This window comes from Amblyomma mixtum, chromosome 4, assembly GCF_055824585.1.
Source record: "Amblyomma mixtum isolate Tamu chromosome 4, ASM5582458v1, whole genome shotgun sequence".
Taxonomy (NCBI): Eukaryota; Metazoa; Arthropoda; class Arachnida; order Ixodida; family Ixodidae; genus Amblyomma; species Amblyomma mixtum.
In genome coordinates, this window is record NC_143015.1 from 90,163,536 (window position 1) to 90,186,367 (window position 22,832).

General features: G+C 48.2%; 1 protein-coding gene across 1 annotated transcript; it reads right to left on the reverse strand.

The window, feature by feature from the left end:
- Nucleotides 1-1,182: 1,182 nt before the first annotated feature.
- Nucleotides 1,183-22,529, reverse strand: LOC149347381 (guanine nucleotide-binding protein G(o) subunit alpha-like). Its single transcript, XM_089587036.1, has 10 exons — nt 22,289-22,529; nt 16,943-17,159; nt 15,898-15,989; nt 14,879-14,971; nt 7,930-8,090; nt 6,678-6,806; nt 5,761-5,890; nt 4,586-4,657; nt 3,616-3,703; nt 1,183-2,750 (listed from the first exon to the last, which is right to left on the reverse strand). The coding sequence occupies exons 2-10, from the start codon at nt 17,064-17,066 to the stop codon at nt 2,560-2,562; spliced, it is 1,080 nt and encodes a 359-aa protein (XP_089443162.1). The 5' UTR covers nt 17,067-17,159; nt 22,289-22,529; the 3' UTR covers nt 1,183-2,559.
- Between the last annotated feature and the right edge of the window lie 303 nt (nt 22,530-22,832).

A 22,832-nucleotide genomic window follows, 5' to 3' on the forward strand; every position in this document is an offset into this window, starting at 1 on the left:
CACTGGAGCACACACTCAACAAGACTGCACTGGGCTGCGGGGTGTGCTCCGCTGCTCCACGGAGGGAAAAAAAACACGAAGTAACAAAAAAGAGAAAAAAGTATAAATAAAAGGGACAGATTATATTGGAACTAAAAAAAAAGAAACAAGAAAAATGTGACCTAGCCCGAATGAAAGGGACATATATTAGAAAGGGCTTTAAAAAGAAAGAAAAATAAAAGTGCCCTAATGAAAGGGAGAGAAAGCATTCACTGCACAAAGACCCATTCTCAATCTTTGCAATGACATCACCCCTTAGCCTGTAATGTAAAGATTCCATAACCGGCAGCCACACAGTCAAGCAAAGTTGTGCATAAATAATATGCAACATGGGCAAGCTTAACAAGCCCTTCCGGGATGCCAATTACTGGAGGATACCAACTGCGCTTGCATTAAAACCACAATAACAGCAGGACTAACAGCGTCAAAAGCTGTGCACACCCATCTCACAACACCTTCCTATTCCAGAACAGGTGCTGTTTTTTTTCTTGTTCTTGTTTTGGTACCAGGGGCAGACCATTATGACCGGTATCAAATAGGAACAGCTGCACTATAAAGGGAGCCGCCCTTCACAATGCAGCCGCTAGATAGGAACCGCAACCAAAAATACTATGGATAGCCTTCCACAAAAAAATATTGCGGTTTCCTTAATGAGCTATTAACTAAACATAGCACGTTCTGGAAAAGGATATAGCACCTATTCACACCGTAAATGTCACCAGTATCATAATCTCGGCAATTTAAATACAGTCACCGACTGATTTTTCGGACTTGGCGGGGCCCGAAAAATGGTCCGAATAATCGAAGTCCGAAAAATCCATGAACTTAAAAAAATAAACTTTTCTGCGAAAACCGGGTTACAAAATCGTGAAAATCGTCGCTCCTTATGTTCCGCCTACTAGCGATAATATTAGACTCTATCTGAGTCATAGCCGTGCTTTCTTCATGTCCGCGCCCTATCACATCAAGATACCAGATAGTGTGACATGGCCGCGGTCATGCCGCAAATGAATGCATTCGTTGCACGAAGCAAGAGCAGTCAGTTTGCATGGGGCAATAACATTCGCGAGACCGAGAGGTGATCCATGGGTATGGGTAACCCACGGGGAGACGCGAGCGGAAGCGAGCGCCTCCAATGCAGTCCCCCCCCCCCCCCCCCTCCCCCTTGTCTACCGTGTTTGCTGCCCCGCACCGCGGGATGCGTTGCCCAAGCCACGGTGGACGCTGCAGCTGTCCCTCGATGGCAATGGAGAGATCTCGAATGGCAACGATGGAGAACAAATAGCCAAGCCTATCCAAGCCAGTCCGATTGCGCCCACCAAGCTGATTCCATTTAAATCTAAGATGGCTACCTTTCACGGTGGTGGCAAATAGGTTGGTGGTGACAGCGATGCCCACTCGCATCTATATTAGGCCGAAATAACAAACTTTCGGTTGAAGAATGATCACTACAATATTGTTGGCGTGTATTTTAGTCCGAAAATACGAACTTTTAGACTCCGCAAAGTCCAAAATATTGGTTGTGAAAACGTAATGTTTCTATGAGGTGCACGAAGGCTCCTCAGCGAAGTCCAAAATATCGCGCTAGTCCGAATTATTGGAGCCCGAAATATCGGTCGGCTACTGTAGTGCACCTGTGAATGTGGCAACAAACTGCACAGTGAGATCACACTCACAGTCTCGGCAGCGGAATCTCTGCAGCGAGTTCCACAACGGCAAGAGGTAGACTCAAGAATGTGGTATTGCACAATGTTACCGCACAATCGGAATGCTTGAATGTTTAGTGGCATGCTTGGTTGATGATCAGACGCACAGCAACACCATCAGTAAAAGGCTTAGTTGACAAATGGCCTCTGTATGTGTATCAAGAACAGGGCAAATATAGAACAACTATTGCACATTAAATGCATCCAACAACAATTTACAGTGTTGTAAAAATCTATTGTGAAGGCCGCATTTGTAAAAGTTTGTAGAAGGCCACTAGCTCTGGCAACATTGTGTGTCATGCATGAAACGGAGTATACCTGGAGGGTCTCCACTGAAAGGTATTGGCCGCTTCATTCTCAACTTGTACCCAACCACATGTGACTAAAGAAGTTTTGAAAGATGTAGAGGCTTTCAACAGCATCTGTGTCATGGAACGCAGCAACCCGACAGAGACAATGAGCTACCGCATATCACCAATAACTGCTTCTGCTACAACCGGTACACAGGAATGCAACAGGCCCAAATCTCTGCTACTTGAAAATCAACTCAATGTGCCCCAATGGCAGTAAAGAATAGTTCATCCTCCTCCAGACACACTGGAGTCAACTAACAGCAGCTGCTTCTCTGAGAGATCTCCAGTGAGTTGACAGCTGCTTAAACCTTTTGATCTTTAGCCGCAACCAGGATGACTGCCAGTAAGGCTCAGGAACATGACAGCCGATGGCCACAGCACCCGTCAAACCATGTGCAACATGCCAAGGGCTTCCAATGTCCGCACAGAGCTCGGTGCCTGTCCACAGGTGTGAGAGCGTTCTACAGCAGGGTGGCAGTGCGGAGGTTCCCTCGGAGCACCGTGTCCATGGCGACCTGGAAGACCACCTGGACGTTGCTGGTGTCGGTGGCGGTGGTGAAGTGCGGGTAGACCACCTTGCCTGGGTCCCGGTTGCGGCTCTGGAACTTGTGCTGGATGAACAGCGCCCCACTGTCCACGTCGTGGTCAGCACCTGCGCGTGCAATGGGGGGAGGGACACGACTGAGCACTATGGGCCCAGACTGCACAAGTCCTGCCATCCGGTGAATGGCTACATCAGAGCACCTGGTGAGATGTGAAGAACAGCTTCGCACTGCCTTCACACTACCTTCATGCTACCTCTACAGTGCCTTCATGCTACCTCCACCGTGCCTTTACAATACATTCGCAGTGCCTTCATGCTACCTTCACACTGCTTCCACTTTGCATTCACACTACCTTCACAGTATATTTACCCTGTCACCCTATTCCTGTTGCTATATTTTCAATCCATTGCAACGTGAACTGAAAATGAGGCAATACCACCACTTGCTGGCACTGCGTTGTACAAACGATAGCCCAGCTGCTTTGGGAAAACCCCTAAGGTGAAGTGCACTTCCAGTGAAGGGACCATCACCCTTACCATCCACTAGAATGCAGCCGTACAGCTATGTGTGGAAGCTACATGGCTTTTGGTAGCCTTCGAGAGCTCCAGATGCACCTAGTTCCAAGCTCAACACTAGGGGCCGTATGTTGCAATGACAGTCTTTCCAATCTGTTCTTTTTAAACTTTGCTGCCACTAGTAATTTATGATTTGTGATGCCATGACTGACAGCTCTAAAAGCAGCGTTATTTGCAGGCTCTCGTATCAAAGGTGAGCAATGGCAAGGCAGCGAAAGAATGAAGCTTCCGAATCTTTACAAAATGTGGTCCCAGGATGCACTCTTCTTCAACTAGTACAAACACTTGGTAAAGCCGAAAAAGGTAGTCATAAGACAGCACGCCATGTGTCATGCCAGGAGCTCTGGTGCAGCAACACAGCATAGCACTCCTAAGTGACACACGCGGTGCTGCTGACCTTTGTAGTCTGGCATGTAGTACCGCAAGTGTCGGTCCGAGTAGATGATCTTCTCTCGGAACAGGTCCAGCTTGTTGAGAAACAGAATCTGCAGAGAGAACGGAGGGGGGGGGGGGGGGGGGGGGGAAGAAAAGAAAAGCAATCAATTTCACTATTTCACAAAACCTGCAGGCAGAAATAACAAAGAGAGAGAAAAACAAACTTCACTGGCGTGCACCGAAACGAACTGCTTCAAAACAAATGCAATTTCTTCTCGCCATCTGGCCGCAATCTGATCCAAACAGGAGTTGCAAGCCAGCCAAAAAAACTTTTCTGCATCTGCTGAGATGCAGACAAGTGCGGCAAATAAGCATGCAGCCCACAGAGGGTGTACTTGAAGGAAAATGGACAGTCACTGCCTTGTATTGCCAACTACTCGTGAAGCAACAGAAAGAAAGCATCGCAAAACAGAGAAAAAAAGTACACTAATGAATCAACCTTCTTCACTCCCAGCTCAGAAAAAAGTCACTGCTGCCTCTCAGACTAGACCTGAGTGCACACACGCACACACACACAAAAGCACACACGTGCTCTTCAAGTAACTAACTTCGTTTGCGAACTGCAACTAATGCACATAACTTTCTCAGCAGACTCTTTCTTTTTTCAGACCGCCAAACTTAAACCTGGTCAGCATCTTCCACAATTAACGACAAATTTTATCGACCAGTAACTTTCAATGCAGTGAGTCCCATATGAAACCTAAAGCCCTACATAGCTAAACCAGTTATGCATAGATATACTAGTCACGTGGATACTGCATGCAGTGCATTCCCATCTTTAATACAGCTCCACAGGGGACAGCAATGCCATGAAAGCCACAGACTAAACTGCAACCCATGAGATGAAATAAATGTGGACAACACAGAGCACACGGTGAACTGGAAGGCTGCGTGGGCAGGCACGGAGAGAGAGAGAATGAGGGGGGACTGACCATGGAGGTGTCGGTGAAGAACATGTTGTTGCAGATGGACGAGAACAGCTTGAGGCTCTCGTGCAGCCGGTTCTGGAACAAAACATGCACGTGAGTCAGAGAAAGGTGCACAAGCTAGAGAATAGAGCGTGTGTTCATAATACTTCTGAGCGCAAGTGCACTGTCAGTGTGAAATGATATACGAAAAAATTTGCGAACCGCACCGAAAAGTGACAAGATTTTAGCTGAGGGAAATTACACCTTTAGGCACTTGATTTTCACTCTGACGGTGTGAAACCAGCTGTGGAACTTTAGTTTAGTTTAGTTTATGGGGGCTTAAAACTCCAAAGTGACTCAGGCTATGAGGGATGCTGTAGCAAAAGCCTCCGGAAAAGCCATAACCACTCAGCCACAGCGGCGGCCTTGTTGTAGAAGTGCTGATAGGCCCTGCCTGTATTTCTTCATGATATAAAATTTTTGGGTCCATGTTACTGCGCGAGGGTTATCCTGTCAAATTTCATGAGATAGTGCAACTGGCTATGTAATCAGAACACAATGCTGCTTCTAACTCTTTTTTTTTCTTCCAGAGAACAGCTTAACACTGCAGAGAGAGAATGATGCGTGGTTCAAGCATAAAGGGCTATGCTTAATGTTTCCTAACTGCGCTAGCCTCATCAGCAATGTCGGGCTTTAAGCAATAACACTTCTGAGCAGCTTCCGTGTTCCAGTTACTTTTGAAGCCAACTGTGCAGATGCCAGTGAAAGTTGACACAATTAGCACCCTTTGGAACAAACTTACTGCAACGCTGCCTAGCGATTCGCCTGCCTGGCACTGACACTAGTGAGTGCAGTCCCTTCATACCTGCGGGCATTCAAGCGACTGGCTTTGGCGACTGCGCCAATTTTTCTGCACACCCACACCGTGTTAAATTGCAGCTGTCCACTGTAGATGCCTTGCATGTGCCCTGGCATCAGTGGCTGACAGCACACTGCCACGACTCCTGAGCCACCCTCTGTGATTCATATGACAGCCTGCAGACGTACAGAGAAAGAACCCCAGCCTGTATACATCCACAGAATTCGGACCACAGGGCATGCTCAACTTTCAGACATGGGGCCCTTTGGGGGGTTCCGCAGCCAATCAGTAGTGAGCGATGGTACCTTGCTAGGGCGTTACCTAATGTCGCCCCACTCACCACGGTGGGGTCCTCCTGGAGGGTCATGTCGTAGCCGCTCAGGGCCACGACGTACAGCACGGCCTTGACATCGTCAAAGCACTGGATCCACTTGCGCCTCTCAGACCGCTGGCCGCCCACGTCAAACATCCTGCAGGGCGCAATACGCATGCACATCAGACCCTGTGTAAATGCAGCCAAAGAATAGAATTCTCCAGGAGGCCTCTACCCTGCAGTGAACTAATAGGGCTCGTGATGATGATGATGATGCATGAAAGGCTGTAAATGACCTACAGCTGGGAAGATGCATGAATGGCGATCCCTTCAACTACTGATAACAGGCATCTATGTCAGGCCCTATGTATGTAAATGTACTTGTATGTAAATTTGGCACTGGTGTCAGCCTGGTGAATTTTTCTCGCCAACTGCAGTGTTTTTGTGAAGTAGCCTGTCACTGACCGGTGAGGGAAAAAAAGAGAAATTAGAGAAAAAAAAAATCACAAACGTTGAGGTCGAAAGCCTGACAAATGCACCGCCACAAGTGCAGAGCCTTTTGAAGTATGTTACGCACTTTGCAGCTGGGGTGCTTCACCGTTAACGTTAACCGTTTGTAGCTGCTTCAGACAGCCATTTTGAAATGCAGCACAAATGACTGCGACTAATCTGAACCTATGCACAACATTGAACTATACAAGAAGAACCACACTGCCAGTAGTTGCAGAGGGCAAAAATTTTGCAAGAAAAGAATCGTGCCACATGGCATTGATTACCATGACTGCAGCGAAGCCGACCTCAGATATTTGAAACCTTATGAACCTAAATTCCGGAGACCATGCACAGCTAATTATTTTGAGGTTGAATTTTTTTACCAGTTCGTAATGCCACAACCAACGCTGCCCATTGCACATAGGACTACGCGCAGCACAGATGCCACCCACCTGAAGACAATGTCGTCGATCTTGAAGTGGGTCTCGATGATGCCGTTGGTGCGCACACGAGCCCTCAGCACGTCCCTCGGCGTGGGCATGTACTTCTCCGAGCAGATGCGGTCCATGTTCTCAAAGAGACTGCGTGAAAGGTGGCCACGGTCAGGGAACTCCCAGTGTCACTACGTCAACTTACTTGCAGTTTCACCACACAAGGACGGCGACAGCACACCTGTTCAACCCCCCCCCCCCCCCCCCCCCCCCCCCCCAACTCCGAGTCTTTGAGGACTACAGACACCAAATTTTCGCTTGCGTGTTTTCTTCTTTCAAATGACACACTAGACATTGGTATACACGAAGCACCCCGTGGTTTTCACCTACGACAGCTATATAATATATAATTGAATTTCTTCTTTCATACTGTTTCGGTTTCATCCACAGAATGGTGGCTGTGGCATGCAGTTGATTTTAGGTCATGTGAGGTGCAAAAAAACGGCAATATAACTAGTGATACGTTGTTTGTTGTAATTCTAGCTATTGAAGCAGGCTGGTTGAAGTGTTGTAGTGAGTTAAAACTATGTACCAGCATTTATATCGCCTTTTTTTTTGTGTGTGTGTGCATCACGTGACCTAAGCATCAATTACACATTACAGTCATCATTTTGTTGATGACACCAAAAGATAAACAGTATGAAAGAAGAAATTCAATCATATATTATTTAGCGGTCACAGGCAAATACGACGTGGTGGTCCATGTATTCCGACGTCTAAAGCATCATTGGAAAGAAGAAAACAAGCAATAAATTTAGGTGCCTATAGTCCTTTAAGGTAAGCAAAACAGCCTCTGCTTGCCTCATGCTGATTTGCTGAACAGACTGAAATCACGAGTGCTAACAAATGTGTGTACAATCAACGAAACATTTGCGCTGGAGTGCCCAGTTATGAATCAATTCTAGTGAGACAAAAAGAGCTGTGCTGGTAGCGGTGGGAACAATTGAAGAAGCGTAGCTTGTTGGGCCAGTTGGTGCATGCTACAAAGCAATAGCACTGTCCATGTATATTTCTTCGCCGTGTGAATGCGTCCTGTGTTGCTGGTTTTTCTATTCCTTAGTGGGAACAAGTTTGGTCCTGATGTCTCAGTGGTACCAGAAAAATTTAATGCCACGGATTTGACTGCACCCTGTTGAAAAGCACTTCCAACCCCGACCACTTCAATGCCGCACTCGAAAAAAACCCCCAAGGTGAGCAATGCTTAGCCACTCACTAGAGGGCCGAGTCGTTGAGCTCGTACTCGAAGCCCCGGGCGACGGCCAGCCGGACCCCCTTGTCGTTCCAGAGGTTCTTGAGGGCGGACGCCACAAAGGGCAGCATGGTCATGCTCTCGTCAAAGCAGCACTGGCAGCTGAGCACCGTCTGGGCGTACATCTGCCACACGGGGCAAACAACAGGTCGCCACAGGTGAGACAGGGCGTCTTGCAAGATCCTTCCGAGATCCGGTTTATTTATACTGTTTGCTAGTCGCCCAAATAGCATACAACACCAAAGCGAAAAACAAGGCAAGCCATACAGACACACCTCTATTGTAAGAAAAAGCAGTTTATACAGCATTCAGTCGACTCTCGATTATTTTGAACTAGAGGGCAACCGGAAATCGTACCAATTATGCGGAGTTTGAATTAAGGAGTTTCTTTTACTGCACCCAATGTCTACAGGATCAAATCATGGGTTCAAATACAATGACCGCTCAAATTAAGTATGTTCAGATTAACAACAGTCCACTGTGGCACCAAAGTTACCGTGTCGCCACTGACATTGCTGATGGTGAAACTGCTAACACTGTTGCTATCATTGTGTGATCATAGCCTCACTTTCCTGCCACCAAATACAGACTGCTCCGATAAACTGCGCGCACATGGCAATGAAAAATTACATACACAAGTGAAACACACACCCACAGGGTTGTAAACCTGGTATGGTGTCAGAAATACAAGGTGATGACCAGTAATTCCTCATAATGCATGCCCTATGCTACCATTCACATTCACAGAGAATACCAAACTGTGCCATACCGACTGCTTGACTCAATCTCCTTTTAAAAGCTTCTGCATATCCTTTGGAAACAACAACAGTGGTCATACTGTAAACTCTCACTCATCCTCTCTCGGCCTCATACTATTCTGCACAAGACTAAACCAGATTACAGTACACAACAGTATATTCACGCATTCAGGGCATTCTGGGCTCACTGTAAAAACAGTCGCACTGATATGACTGCATTGCAGTGTGGATAGCACGTACGTACGCTTCTCACTCTGGAAACGGCTCCAGACACAGTGCTCATGAGCTTAAAATGTCTCATTTCTGTCCAAACAGCCCCCCCCCCCCCCCTCCCTGCTCCAGCATGGTGCAGCGGACCAGAGAGTGACCATTCAGGATGACCCACCCGCCTTTCACCGAATGTAAAATGTAAATAAACCTCATTCTCTAGACTCCTGAACATGAGCTCAATGGTGCCTGATGGTGGTATCACCATAGAACCTTTAGAAAATTCAGCGCCATCTGGTGTGTGGTGCACGAACCACGGTGCCTGCGCCATTTCTTGGGCGTACGCCTGCCGGGCTGCGATCGGGCCAAGTTAAAAAGTACGGAGCGGTGAAGCCACAACAAGCACAATTTTCTTGTTTCTGTGTCCTAGCCACCTTTCTTGGCATTTGCTCTGTGCTCCAAGCTGTAGTCGTGATGCCGGCATGTAGCTGTGTGCCTTTCTACCAACGTTGCTTTCTGCAGCCAGCGCAGGGCCCATTCACACTTGCAAGTCGCGAAGGGCATGCGACCAGCAGTCGCTTGCGACCAGGCAGCAGATTGACGACACTGTTGTTCACACTTACAAGCGCGGCCAGCAGGTCGCCTTCTCGTTAGATTCTCGTTTGAAGAGAAAACTCTCAGGAATGACGTTGTTCGTGCGCTTTCGAGAGCTTAGTCTGCTTTGGCCGCGCCTCCTGCACTCGCGCTCGGTCCTCTAAACTGCTATTAGCAATGTACTACTACGACCTTATCGAAGAGGAGGATGTTGTGACGGTTTTGATGTGCACCGCGGTCGTACAAGCGTCATGATGCCAGAGGCGCGCTTCCGTCCTGCCGGCCTGGATGCCGGCCGCCGGCGTCAGAAAAATTTGTTTGCGTGTGAATCACACCAAGCCCGTAGGTGGAGGCATGTAAAAAATTAATCATTTTTGAAGATCGCTGGTCAATACCGAGTTGCTGGTAGAAGTGATAACTGCGACACAAGCAAATTTCTTCCCATAGCCACTTTGCTGCTGCTGCCCACTGCGGCTCAACTGTTGTCCGCTAGCCCCACTGGTGAAGGCACCGCAGAAATGGAGCATGTCTTAACCCTTTGAAGGTTTTTGCCATATATGTACAGCGGCGGTTTTCTGTCCCGCAAGGTCTTTGCTGTACGGGTACGGTTTCGATCTTCCGTTTGAAATTTTGTGCCAAAAGAACAATGCGTGCTCACTGGGGGGTGCTGCCACCTCTTAGGACTTACAAGAAGTGTTTGAATTTTGTGCTGCCTTCTTACGGAGATAAGCAGAACTTACGTCTAGCTTTAGCGTGGCGGCACAGACTGCGGCAACACCCCTTTTGTAGTTTTGGTTTCGCCGCGTGATCGCAACGGAGTTGCGCGAAATTTGAGTTGTCGGCACTATCTTGCAGGGGCTGCCGAAGTTGATTTCTATCTTTATTGGCGCTGCTCTTAGCTTGCTTATCACCGTTGCTCGCGAGGTATGCTCGCCCTCTGTGGCAACGCGCCTACGCGGTTTCGATTCCGCCGCGGGATCGCAACGGAGTCGCGCGAAACGTGTTTTCTCTTTGTGGGCACTGCTTTGCAGAGGCGGCGGAAGTTGATTTCTATCTTTATTCGTGCTGCTCTTAGCTTGCTTATCCCCGTTGCTATTCTATTCTATTGAACATTTTCCAGTTGTGAGTGATGCTATCACCAAAGTACTGTTCCTAATTTTTTTTTTACTATTTATTCTCGATTATATACATTTTGTAGATTCAATATCCGCAATAAAGAAATTTGACCACCTGGGAAAGTTTTCTTCAAAATAATTCGACCCTCAAAGGGTTAATATTATGAAACGAGGTTCACAATAAAGCAGTGGCGAAAGCAGCATCTTATTAATTACTAGCGCTGGCCAGGATCCAACGCACCCTCAGCTGCAGCATCAGTATATGAAACCGGCTAGGCTTAGCGATGACTACAGCAGCCAGGGAGCAACGCAGTTCGTCGCCCGCGAACGGTGTCGTTGTTTAAAGCTCCGCTCGCTCGTTGATTGGTTCAACGGTTTGCGACTCGCCGTCGCAAGGCTGGAAAACCGAGCAGGGAGCGACTGGTCCGCGACTGTCGCTTTTCAACCAAAACGGTCGCGCGACCTCTGCTACTCGCAAGCCGCACGGAAACAAGGTGTGTATCTAGTGCACGGAGCGCATGAAGTAGCTGCATGCTTTTTTCTTCTCGTCCGTGACCTGTTCGTTTTCACATTAAAATAAATGATATAAAAGTTCCTTCTACCGTGTAGCCCTTCCGCTGTACAGTGAGCACAAATATAAAGGTGCCACCTTCGGTGCACTAGAGGACATGCGTTGTTTCCGATGCTGGCGTCTGTTTCGGCGCATCACAAAATCAAAATGTTGCTCAAGCGCGCTTGTTTTGGATTTGCTAGCATCCGCGGCTCAATAGCGAGTTTCGTGTGTGCGGAGAGCACGACGATGCGGCACCGCGAGGCGCGCCGTCTTTCTCTCTGTTGCGAACCTGCAACAAACGACGGCGACATAGGCGGAGTGCAGCAGCAGCAGCGGTGTGTTTTCGTTGGGTCAGTGCCTGCAGCTTAGCAAGCACTCCCATAATCTGTCACCTTGATCTGAAGTGGGCAAACTACGGCTACAGCGCGAGTGATTTTGCACCAACGGCTAGCGCACCGGCATCGTTGATCGAGCGCCCGCATACGGATCGACACCCATTTCACCCTGCATTGCGCCTGCTCGTAGTCGAGTCCGGCCTAAGTGTTAGCCCTCCTTTATCGACACCAGATTCGACCTGCACGGCTATGCGCACTGTCAATGGATCGCAGTGATATCGTCTTGAAGCTTCGCTGAGAGGTGCGGCCGGATCATAGGAGTCCAAAAGCCTTTCCGAAAATACGCCCGGGATGACAGTCAGGTCCCGCGACCACTGCAAATTTTCCGCCATTGTTTTTACAAACGCAACCAGACATGCCACAAGGTGTAAACTAGTGCAAAGGCTGTGCAGAGCACTACAGCTGCGCTTTAGATGCGCGTCTGCTAGCCAAAGGTGCCCAAAATATGGCGCACGGCGCCGACGGAAGTTGCTGATGATGATGATGCCTGCCGAGTTGACAGACTGAATTTTCTAAAGGGTCTATTTTGAATGGCGGCACATTACCGAAGACCTTGCAATAAAGTTACAGTAGCCGACGGGTAATTCGGACTCCAATAATTCGGACTTGTAGGATATTTCGGACTTCAGTGAGGCACTGTCAGTCACCCCATAGAAGCGCATACATATTCGCGACGGATATTTCGGACTTTAAAAGCCCGAAAGTTAGATTTTTCGGACTAATTTCAGTCGCCTGCAGGCCAAAATCTGCCATCTTATCGGCTTTTCGCCGGCGCAACAGGCGCCATCTTGGATTAAGGTAGATTGGCTCTGCAGTTGGATTGGCTTGACATGGTTTCGGTGCCCCATTTTTGCCAGTAGAGGTCCCTGCAATCTCTGCCGCTTCGAGGTGGCAGTCGGATTGTCATCGCCGTCAACCTGCTTTTGTCGCCAACGCTGACGCGGGCAGCTATCGCTTTGTGCTTTGTCTGATACGTTCGTCATTCGCTGTGTCGTCACATGAGTTTCTCCGACCGCGTCTACCGAGTGGCACTCTGTCAATCCTTTGGCCGTTTTGTGATTGTGTCCGGCGATTCCTTGCGTCCAGCGGTTCCACCGCTCTGAACGAAAACCTCGTTTTTGCGTGTTTGACGAGCGGTGTGGTGCGCACTCGGGCTGTGAACAACATGGCCCCGCTGGTGCTGCCGGGTCCGTCAAAGAAGCGTGGGAGCTATTCTACTATGACCCTTGAGAAAAATGCAGCGATCGTTAAGCTAGTGCTGAGTGGGCGAACGCAAGCTGACGTGGCCAAGGAGTTCGCACTGTCGAAGCAAATGATTTCGGATTACGTGAAAAATAAGGAGAAGATTTTTTCCGCCTTTGAGGCGTCCCACAGCAGCAGCCAGAAGAACGACAGGAAAGGCGACCACCCCGAATTGGAGAAGGCCTTGCTACTCTGGCTTAAAGCTGCTTGAGCGAAAAACCTTCCAGTGTTGGGCGACACGTTGAAGGAAAAGGCAGAGACCCCGGCCGTGAAAATGAGGATTGAAAAATTCAAGTTCACGGACGGATGGCTCTGCGGTTTCAAGAAGAGACACGGTGTGTCTTTTAAGAAGATGTGTGGGGAGAGTGGAGCCGCCAACCCAGCCACGGTAGCAGACTACCGTCAGACGAAGTTGAAGCCTTTGTTGAGCAAGTACAGCCCGGAGGACACCTTGAACTGTGACGAGACCGGCCTCTTTTTCAAGATGTTGCCTGATCGCACCCTCTCTTTTTCGGGTGACTCCTGTTCAGGGGGCCACCACAGCAAGGAAAGGATTACAGTTATGGTAGGTGCAAATGCCACTGGCACTGAGAAGCTGCCACTTCTTGTGATAGGCAAGTCCAAGAATCCTAGGTGTTTTAAGGGCGCGAAGAACCTTCCCGTGTGGTACTGCAGCAACTCCAAGGCATGGATCACTCATGCATTGTTTGAAGATTACGTGCGTCGACTCGACCGAAGTTTCGAGCGGCAGGGGCGACAAGTTATTATTTTTGTTGTTAACTGCGCGGCTCACGGCACCATCGACAACCTGAAAGCCATTCGGCTCGAATACCTGCCGCCAAACACCACCAGCGTGCTCCAACCAATGGACCAGGGGGTGATCAAAAACCTTAAGGTGCATTATCGGACCCGTCTTCTGCGGAGCACAGTCCTTTGTTTTGACAATGGGAAAAGGTATGCCACGGATCTTTTTGCGGTGGTTAGCATGCTGGCTGACGCGTGGAAGGCAGTCAGAGCGAAAACAATTGCCGATTGCTTTAGGCATGCTGGATTCTCTGCCGATGAAGTCGATGTCTTAGAAGACTGCAACGATTCTGAGGATTTGACTGCAGACAGTGGCGAAGACCTCATCGTTGACCTTCGCGGGAACGGAATGGACATTCCAACGGGCTCCACGTTTCGCGAGTTTGTTGAAGTGGACGACGGCCTCAATATGTGTGCGGACCTCACGGACGACGAACTTGTACGCGAGGTTCTTCAACCTGAAGACGAGTCGGACTCCGACAACGACTTGGGCGGCCTACCACAGCCATCGGTTGCACAAATCACAAACGCCGTGAACTTGCTGTCTAGCGTGTACAGCGAAACCACAACTTTGGCACAAATACATGCGCAAGTTGTCGCCAGCAAAAGAAATTTGCCGCAAGGTAAAATCAGCGACTTTTTTAAGCCGATTTCCTCTGAATAAAGTGATTTTTTTGTACTTCACGGATTTTTCGGACTGTTCGATTATTCGGACCATTTTTCGGGTCCCTTCAAGTCCAAAAAAACGGTCGGCGACTGTATTTCTCTCTCTCTCAATGGATGCCAATGCTAACTAAGTGCCACTGTCCCGATATTCGAATGGCCATTAAAGAAGCCCAGGTGATTCAAACCAATCCAGAGTCCTCCATTACAATGTGCCTCACAACCTATGGTGCTGCTTTGACCGAGCTTATCGCTCCTAAGTGGCACTTCTCAGGACTGAAAAGTAGAGATAGCAGCATTGATGGCACTATTCACAACAACCCTGTTTACGAGGAGAACAAACATTGCCCACGAAATTCCTAGCCCCACAATCACACACCAGAAGTTTTCTCTCTCTCTCTCTCTACCCCACTGTCAGCGTAACCAATGTGCCTGCTTCCCACCAGTTCCCTGTCTGCACAACAAAATGTGCAACTTGACACCACTTGGGACATTACACAGAGCAGAGAGTACCCCTTGGTCAGTGCTCCCGTCCGATGCACACAAATGCGCTGCACCGAGGAGGCAGAGGGGACAACCCACCTTGTTCTTGGGATTCTCGAGGTTGATCCGCAGGATGCCCATGCCCGTCAGGACGTACTTCATCGAGCCCAGCAGGTTGTCCAGCACCGTTGGCTGCGCAGTACCATTGAGGAAAACACAAAATTAGGCGCTAGTGGGTGGGGAGCCAGCTGCAATAATGAGCCGAAGCTCTGCAGCTGTCAGCTTTTCTCGACACCAGGCAGGTGTTGTTCCTGCTCTAGTAAAATGCAGCTGCGCACGGCTTCACACACTTCCTTCATCACCAAAATGCCTTTCTTTTTCTTTCTTCCTGCCCGCAGATGTAACGTTCACGTTCGCCTCACTGAGTATTGAATAAAAGTTGGGCTTTCCTCTAAAAACTCAAGATGCTTTCATTTCACCTAAGCTTTCTTTTTCTATTACTTGTTATGTTATGCCACATGCAACCAATTTATGACGGACATAGAACCAAGAGAGCACTCTCAAAAGCTGTAGCCATACTCAAAGAATTGCAAGGACACTTTGGCAACTATAGCGTTGAGAGGCGAAAGCCTAGGACACTATGCCGTCACGACTTCCGGTGAATGTAACGTCACACCGTTCCCGTGGCTATATTAATACCCAAATTATACATCTTTCGGAGATCTTAAATGTTCATTACGCTTAATTACACATTTTCCCATCTAATTTGACCAAATCCGGCATTTTCCCGACCATTCTGTGGCAATTTTCACCATGCTGTGACGACTTCCGGTGGATGTGACGTCACACTGTTCCCACGGTTATATCGACGTCCGCGTTATTTCCATGCAATTTCGGCATTTTTGCCTATCATTAATTAACTAATTAATGCACAGTCATCACACTTGGCTTCTAGGTTCATTTTTCCCTCCTCTATCTGAAGCAAGGATTGCTTTTCTTCTATCTGTTTTAGTTCCAGTGTTAAACGCGTGTGACACGCTTTGCTAACGGACAACAGTATGAGCCATTAAAGGTGTTCGCCTTAATACATCAATTCCGGATTTAGTGAGAGGACTCACCCGGAAACTGCGCAGCTCTTCATCCGAGAAGCCCTCACTGTGGATGATCTTCATCTGCTTCACGATGGTGCTCTTGCCGCTCTCCCCGGCCCCTGTTCACCACGAGAGAGATTACACGTTTTAAATACATGAAGCCAAGCCCGGCACTGAGTCACGGGACTAATCAGGTCTGGGACACCATTCACACATTAGAGGAGTTGTTCCCTAGCTTCCTTTGTGCCACGGGCCTAAGCAGCACAGGCAATTGACACAATACTGGCCCAATGGATGGTTTCACTTTGGCCCTTTGTAGAACCAGCCTTTGCCAATATGTTGCCGATATTGGGCCCACTACACACGCTTCTTTGGGGCAGGGGTAGTCAGTGCAATAGTGGTGACTAAATGCAAGGAAGGCCATTCACAGGATATGCGCTGACTGCACAGGTGACTCGCATAGTGCACGGAGGTGAAACATTGTAAGTTTATTATAATCCTCTTAATTCATTTACCCCTGTTTACCTTAATGTATAGTATGGTTGTGAAACATGCCAGCAAAAAAAAATTCAGGGGGCACTTTGGCTCTCTAAAGTGCTGCAAGGCGAAGAAAGCCTTTCCTGGCGCACTGTTTGGCATCGACTGCGAGACTGTTTGTGATGTACTAGTGCTTTATTTAACTACACACTTTGACTACACATCACAACTACACACTTTTAGTGCTTCTTTAGCACGACTCTCTCTCTGCTTCGATGAGTTCGGTTCTATCCATGGCTCTGCTCGCAGTAATGAGGTATGTAGTGTGGTCACCCACGGACGCCTTGTGCCCCCTGTCGGAGCAGACGTCAACTATTTTTTATTAGTTGTCGTCTGCTCCAAAACAGGGCGTCAGGCATCCGTGGGTGACCTCATTACTGCGAATCTGCGCACTCTGACGTCATAACATTTTCGACCAACCGAAGAGCGAGACACCTCTGCTGACAACCTTCCGTCGACAATGATGAGGCATTAAAGGCTTTCGCCTTAATGTGCAGTGACTACGGCCAAGTGAGGAATGTTGGGCACCCCTTACCGAGCAGCAGGATCTTGATGACATTGCACTCCTCGCGGGCGAGCTCGGCAATCCGCCGGTCGATCTGGGCGCTGCGCAGGCGGGCTTTCCTCTCCTCATCGTCAAGACTGAGGCATCCCCCCATGCTCCATCACCCTCTGCGCTGGGGCCAGGCCACAACGACACAGGACCACCAGTCTCCTCTTTCTTCTTCCTTTCAGCCACCGGTGGAGGGAAACTGCAATAACAATGCAATAAGCCTGCTACAGTGTGGGCCAGGAGCTCTTCTCAGACCACGTTCCTCAATGAAAGGGAACCACGATTCCCGTCAGGCCACCAAGGTGATCAACAGAGCTCAAAGTGGCACATATGACCTTTCAAGTTGGCAAGCAAAAGATATAAGCTGCGGAGTGGCCATGGAAAATACCCATCCTTTGCCGACTGTTTCAACTTTCTGGCAACAAAACAACAGAATTACTTAAAGAGTTTACAACATGTTTGCTAAGTCGACTTCACAACACTGGCACGGATACTGAACTATGGTGTAAAGTTTGCAGCTGTGGTCTACGATACAAGGGCACAAACAAAAAACATAAACACACTAAGTTATTTCGAGATTTACTATGACAAACTATACTGCTGTGAAGTACGAAACAAACTTGCACTTTGTGAATAGCCACTATTTTTGCCTTTGAAAAGGTGAGCTTAGTGAACAAATTGTATAAGATTTAGGTGCCAAGCTTAGCAGCTTCAATTTAGGCATACATATCGAAAGTACTTCTGAGTCACAAGTTCAAGTTTCTCACAACTTTTATGACAACAGTAATTTTCCTGCCTCCTTGAATGGCTCTGCATGCTCACCTTACCGCAGCTTGATTGTAAAGTGTCGATTCTGCATCAGCAATACATGGAAGCAAGCCTGGGCCTGTAAACAAACTAATCTAGCCATGCTTGCTGTTTCCACAGCTTCTATACTCCATTTCATACATAGCAGGCAACGCTGCGGAGGTTGCTGAAGTAGTGCGTCCGCGAAACTATATTACTCCGCCACGTATCATTCGTTCTTCTCGAAACTCCGGTCATTGTTTGGACGAATACAAAGACCGGTGTAAAATGATGTAGTAGCATTGAAAATTACGGTCAAAGCTGTGAGGTGCTCAGTGTTCGGGCTCTCTGGCCACAATTTTCATGGAGTGTGAACTACTTTTTTGGTTAGTTAGTTAGTTATATTGATTTTAATGGCGCAAAAGCAACTGAGGCTATGATGCGCCAAACACAAGGTTGGAGTTTTTGTTAAACGTGAAGCTTTTTATACTTAGAGTTTGTTTAAAACGCTGGCTTCCTTGAGAAACCTAAAAATACATGAGATGTCAACCAGTGCACGATCGCCTAAAAGTAACATGGGGTGTAATGGGAGTCTTTCCCTATAAAATGTTGTAAAACATTTCTTTCTTAGTTCTTCTAGTTTGACACATGAAATTAAAATGTGGTTCACTGTGAGTTCGGAACCACACATTTCACAGAGAGGTTTGTTTTGTTTGGTTAGTAGAAAGCTGTGTGTGAGGTGGGTGTGTCCAATGCGGAGCCGACATAAAATAACTTCGGTAAAACGTTCTTGATGCCTACATGACTGCCATTCCCCTAGAATTGGCTTCACAGAATGTAGCTTGTTGTTTACGTGCTCTTGCCATGCAGCCTGCCACTTATTTTTGAGTTTACTGTGCGGATTTAGTAGAAGTGATTTGCCCTACCAATCACGTATCATACTAGGTCTCCTCGATTTGGCTGCACTTTCTGCACTAGTTCACAAAACTGCCGTGCCAGTGCAGTGCCAGTTCTTGCAGTGCGAGTGTAGCCTGGCACTAGTGCTCTCGGTGCAGCGGCCAAATCGAGTGCAAAAGTGCAGAAACGTTCGTCTGCTGCGGCCGTGTGTTGGTGTTTGTCGCGTGGTTTGACATATGCGCAGGATTGTGCTAGCTCTATTGAACAGTGCGCATTTCTTCGAAATGGCGCAGCTCGTGGAGTGGCTTGAAAATTTGTTAATTCCAAAAGTGGTGAAGAATTTGACACCGTCCTTTCCGTTGCATTGTGCAAAGTGGCCGGTCGATCGTCACCGATTCAATGGGTACTTTGGAGAGGCAACAAACTTCGAATTCGAGAGGTTACTCAGACTTACGCTCGAGACGACCTTTGACAGTTCATACACGTGATCCGGGATGTTGTCGCTCTATCGGAAAGTGACTGCCGCAATTACAGAAAAGGAAACAGTTGCCTGATAACTCGGACTATATCTGAACTCAACAACTCGCGTTCACTGTCGGCGGCCAGTGACGGCGGAGCGACTATCGGAGACTAACTTGCAGGTGGAGGTGTGCGCTGACGTTGACCTCAATGCCAGTCGGCCAGTCGATCGCTGCTGCAAGCGGAGGAGTCAGTACAAACGTCGCGATCATCCACGTATTAAAAAACATCTCACCATCTGCAATTTATGCAAATGCTCCATTGTAATATTTACACACAAAATAGAGATGGTGTAAAGCAACATGCAAGGCTGGGCAGAAAGATGAGAACCCATGCGCACTGCGCCATGCCAGCCAGTCGCTTATGCACACAGACAGGCAAGCACACGCGCGCATACACACACGCACGTGCGCGCACTATCATTTCAGCTGTTTAGTGAGGGCACGGTGCATATGCCGAGTCTAGCACGGGTATGCAGCTGTCTCAACCATGGTCTCAGCGCCGGCATGGCCCCGGAGCCGTCTGCTACGGAGCGCGCCAAGCACCTCGCACTACTTGCACGAGAAGAGAACTCGCCAGAGGGCTAGTGCAAAAGTGCAGCAGAACTCGGGAGAACTCGTGCAGCACTACGTCAAATCGAGTGCCCAAGTGCAGGTGGCGCTAGCTGCACTGGCAAATCTAGGACGCGAGCGCAGCACCGCCTGAACTGGTGCAGAATGTGCAGCCAAATCGAGCAGACCAACTGCCAAGTGTACTTTTTGCTTCTCGAAATCTTGACGAGTCGCAGGACGAAAATGTGGCAAGAGGTAAAGGAGGTGCCAGCCACGGCACTTAAGATTTGTCACCACGAAATATGTTTGTGCTCGCTTTGGTTGTATGGCGAACTACTGTTTGCGTGAGGACTTAGCCTGCATGAACAGGCACGCTAGCTTTGGCAGCGCTGCCTACTATGTATGAAACAGAGTATGGTTTTCCAAATTTGCGTGTTTTCTTGCTTAAAATATCATTTTCAGTAAGTGGCTTATTTGCTTACAGAATATGGTACTAAAAAAACAACGCTGGCAACATTGGCACTGGCAGAAAAACAAAGCCCTGGCAATAATGAAAAAAAAAGGGGGAGGGGGGGGGGGGGGGGGCTCACATTTCTTGTGCATGAGCTTGCCTTCAAGATCAGCCATACTGCTTGAATGAGGGATTTTTCAGAAATTAAATACCAAGGAGTTCATGGTGAAAGAAAATGCCCCCAACCCTTCTGAGAGCATACCAAAACACACAAAATCCCCTCTCCGCATGCACTCACCATAGAATAGTTAAGATTTTTTTTTTTTAAGTGGAAAATAATTTACATTTTATGTACTTAACATTTTTTACATAGTTTGCCTCATTCACCGTTCACTTTTTTGTGCTAACATGTCCCACATACCCAACACAGGTGCAGATTGTGTAAAACAAAATCCTTTCCTGAAAAGGAAATACAGTGATCGAGTTCCTGCATACACACTGCAAAATTATTTTAACGGCAGGTGTGCCTTATAGTTACTTTTGTGAAGACACCACAACGGCTTGTCACAGGACTACCAATTCAAACCTCGGTAAATGCTAAGATACATTTGTTCACAGCACCTTGGCAAGTATTTGCTATTCGACAAGCACGTATTACTTTTTTTTATTTTAATGCTGCATGTATATGTGCAGACAAGCTGCAATCAGCCCGCACTGCAGCTTGTCTACTACAAAATGCCAGTACTCTTGAGAACAAAAACAAATACAATAAAAAGAACCGACTGCTCGCTGACGCACCTCACACGTTAAGGTCGAACCAGTGAACTCACTGCCACACAAGCACATATTCTCGTCACGACCACATACACGAATTAATGTCCCTAGACTACAAATCCTATCTAGGGACTTCAGAACGTGCAGCAAACACAAGCCGCACAGTAGGCGCTACGCACGAGTTCATATCCTGTACCAATTTCGCGATCCTACGCGATAATCACCATAAAAAAAAAGAAAGAAAATAACGGAAAGGAAAGAAGAAAACCGCCATCCCCCGACAGCGCTCCACCCCGGCACTTTTTCAAGCCGCAATCTGACTCGGCATCGCTCAAAAAGCACGCGCCAAATCACCTGTCGTCCCACGCCCACGTGCGATCAGGCACACCTTGCGCACGGCCGAAAAAAAAAAAAAAAGAGAGAGCCCTCAAACGATGAGCAACAAATGCGCACACAGCTAAACCGGCCAGCGAAGCAACGGGCTTGAATCAAACAAACAAATCACGGCTTAAAGCACCACTTGCGGTTGGTGAGTTATGAGCCGTGTGTCAAAAGGGAAGCCGAGATCACATCCGGGTCCCGCCGCTCTCACGCTACGCCCGACTACGAGCAGGTGCGTAGCACGCGTAGCGGACCGTGTGGGAACGGCAGCGCCGTATCCGGAATGTCCCGGTTGCACGTAACGTGCAAATTCGAATGAAACGCGCCTCGAACTATGGCCGTCAACCCTGACCCAGTAGTAGATCACACGAGCGGCACACAGCATGAATGCATATCATCTTTACGCTTGGTTCTCAAAAAAAGAAAGTTTCAAGCCTCCGCGATTAAGAAAGGGAACCACAAGTATAACAAATGCACAGCTCTTTTCTTTGTGGACGCAAGATCGCTCTTTTCAACCCACCGGGAGTTGGTCAGCAATTCGACATATGTCAATTTGCGCCCGCGGCACTGTTCACCGCCGCTGCCGGGCGACGACCAACTTTCAGAGCGAGAATCTGAAAAAATCGAGCTTTCGAAACGCACAACCCATAACCTCGGACCGAAAGATAACACACAACCAGTCTGTTGCAACATTTCCACTAGCCTCATTTAAAGGGGCATTTGATTATATAACCTCAGGCGCAACAAGATATGAAGGGTTGCCGACGAACGGCCAACAGTGTCTAGCGGAGCCCTCAGGAAAATAAACTATTTCAGGAAATGCTCGCCGCAATCGTTCCTGATAAGATAGCCCCGCGCCGCCAAGTGACGCAAGCGCGCACGTGGTGACAGCGGTACCGATCTCATTTCCGACAACAAAGCGCGTACCAGCGGCGGACATTTTTAAATAGACGCTGATGAGCCGCTTACGCTGTGTCTGTGTGCTGACGGAGAGGTCGGTGCGGACACTGTGTACGGCGGCTCGACGGGTGGCGACGATTACCACAGTCTCGGTGTTAGCTGTACGTCCACGGGGCTAATCGATCCACAACAGACACAAGCGGGTCAACGACAAGACGCCGAGAGAGACGATAACAATGCAACGAGCACAAAAACGTGCTCATGCGATGACTCACGTATGCACGCACAGGCTTGTTGACATTCCCAGAATACCTTGCGGGGAGACGCAGACGCCAGCGAAGCTTCGGCTCATCGCTGTAGCGTGTCGCCCGCATCGCAAGAAGCCAGTGAGAACGTAAAAAGCGATGTTCGCACCTACAAGACTTCGCGGAAAAACGTAAATTGCTCTAACCTGAAGTAAACAAACTCAAACCACCATTATTCAACGATACGGTACTTGCACAAATCGTATATGAATAAAGCCCACTTTCTGAGGACAAAACATGTCAAGCTACCAGTAAACTTTACATACAGCTTTACATGCGAGATATTCAAAATTTCTGTCACATTTCGT

Bases quoted from the DNA above. Each gene is read 5' to 3' on its own strand.
- LOC149347381 (XM_089587036.1), bottom strand. From the start codon at position 17,066: ATGGGGGGATGCCTCAGTCTTGACGATGAGGAGAGGAAAGCCCGCCTG. The intron at 15,990-16,942 runs GTAAGGGGTGCC...CGTGGTGAACAG, and splicing joins CATCAAGATCCTGCTGCTCG to GGGCCGGGGAGAGCGGCAAG. The intron at 8,091-14,878 runs GTGGGTTGTCCC...CCCGTGTGGCAG, and splicing joins TCGAGAATCCCAAGAACAAG to ATGTACGCCCAGACGGTGCT.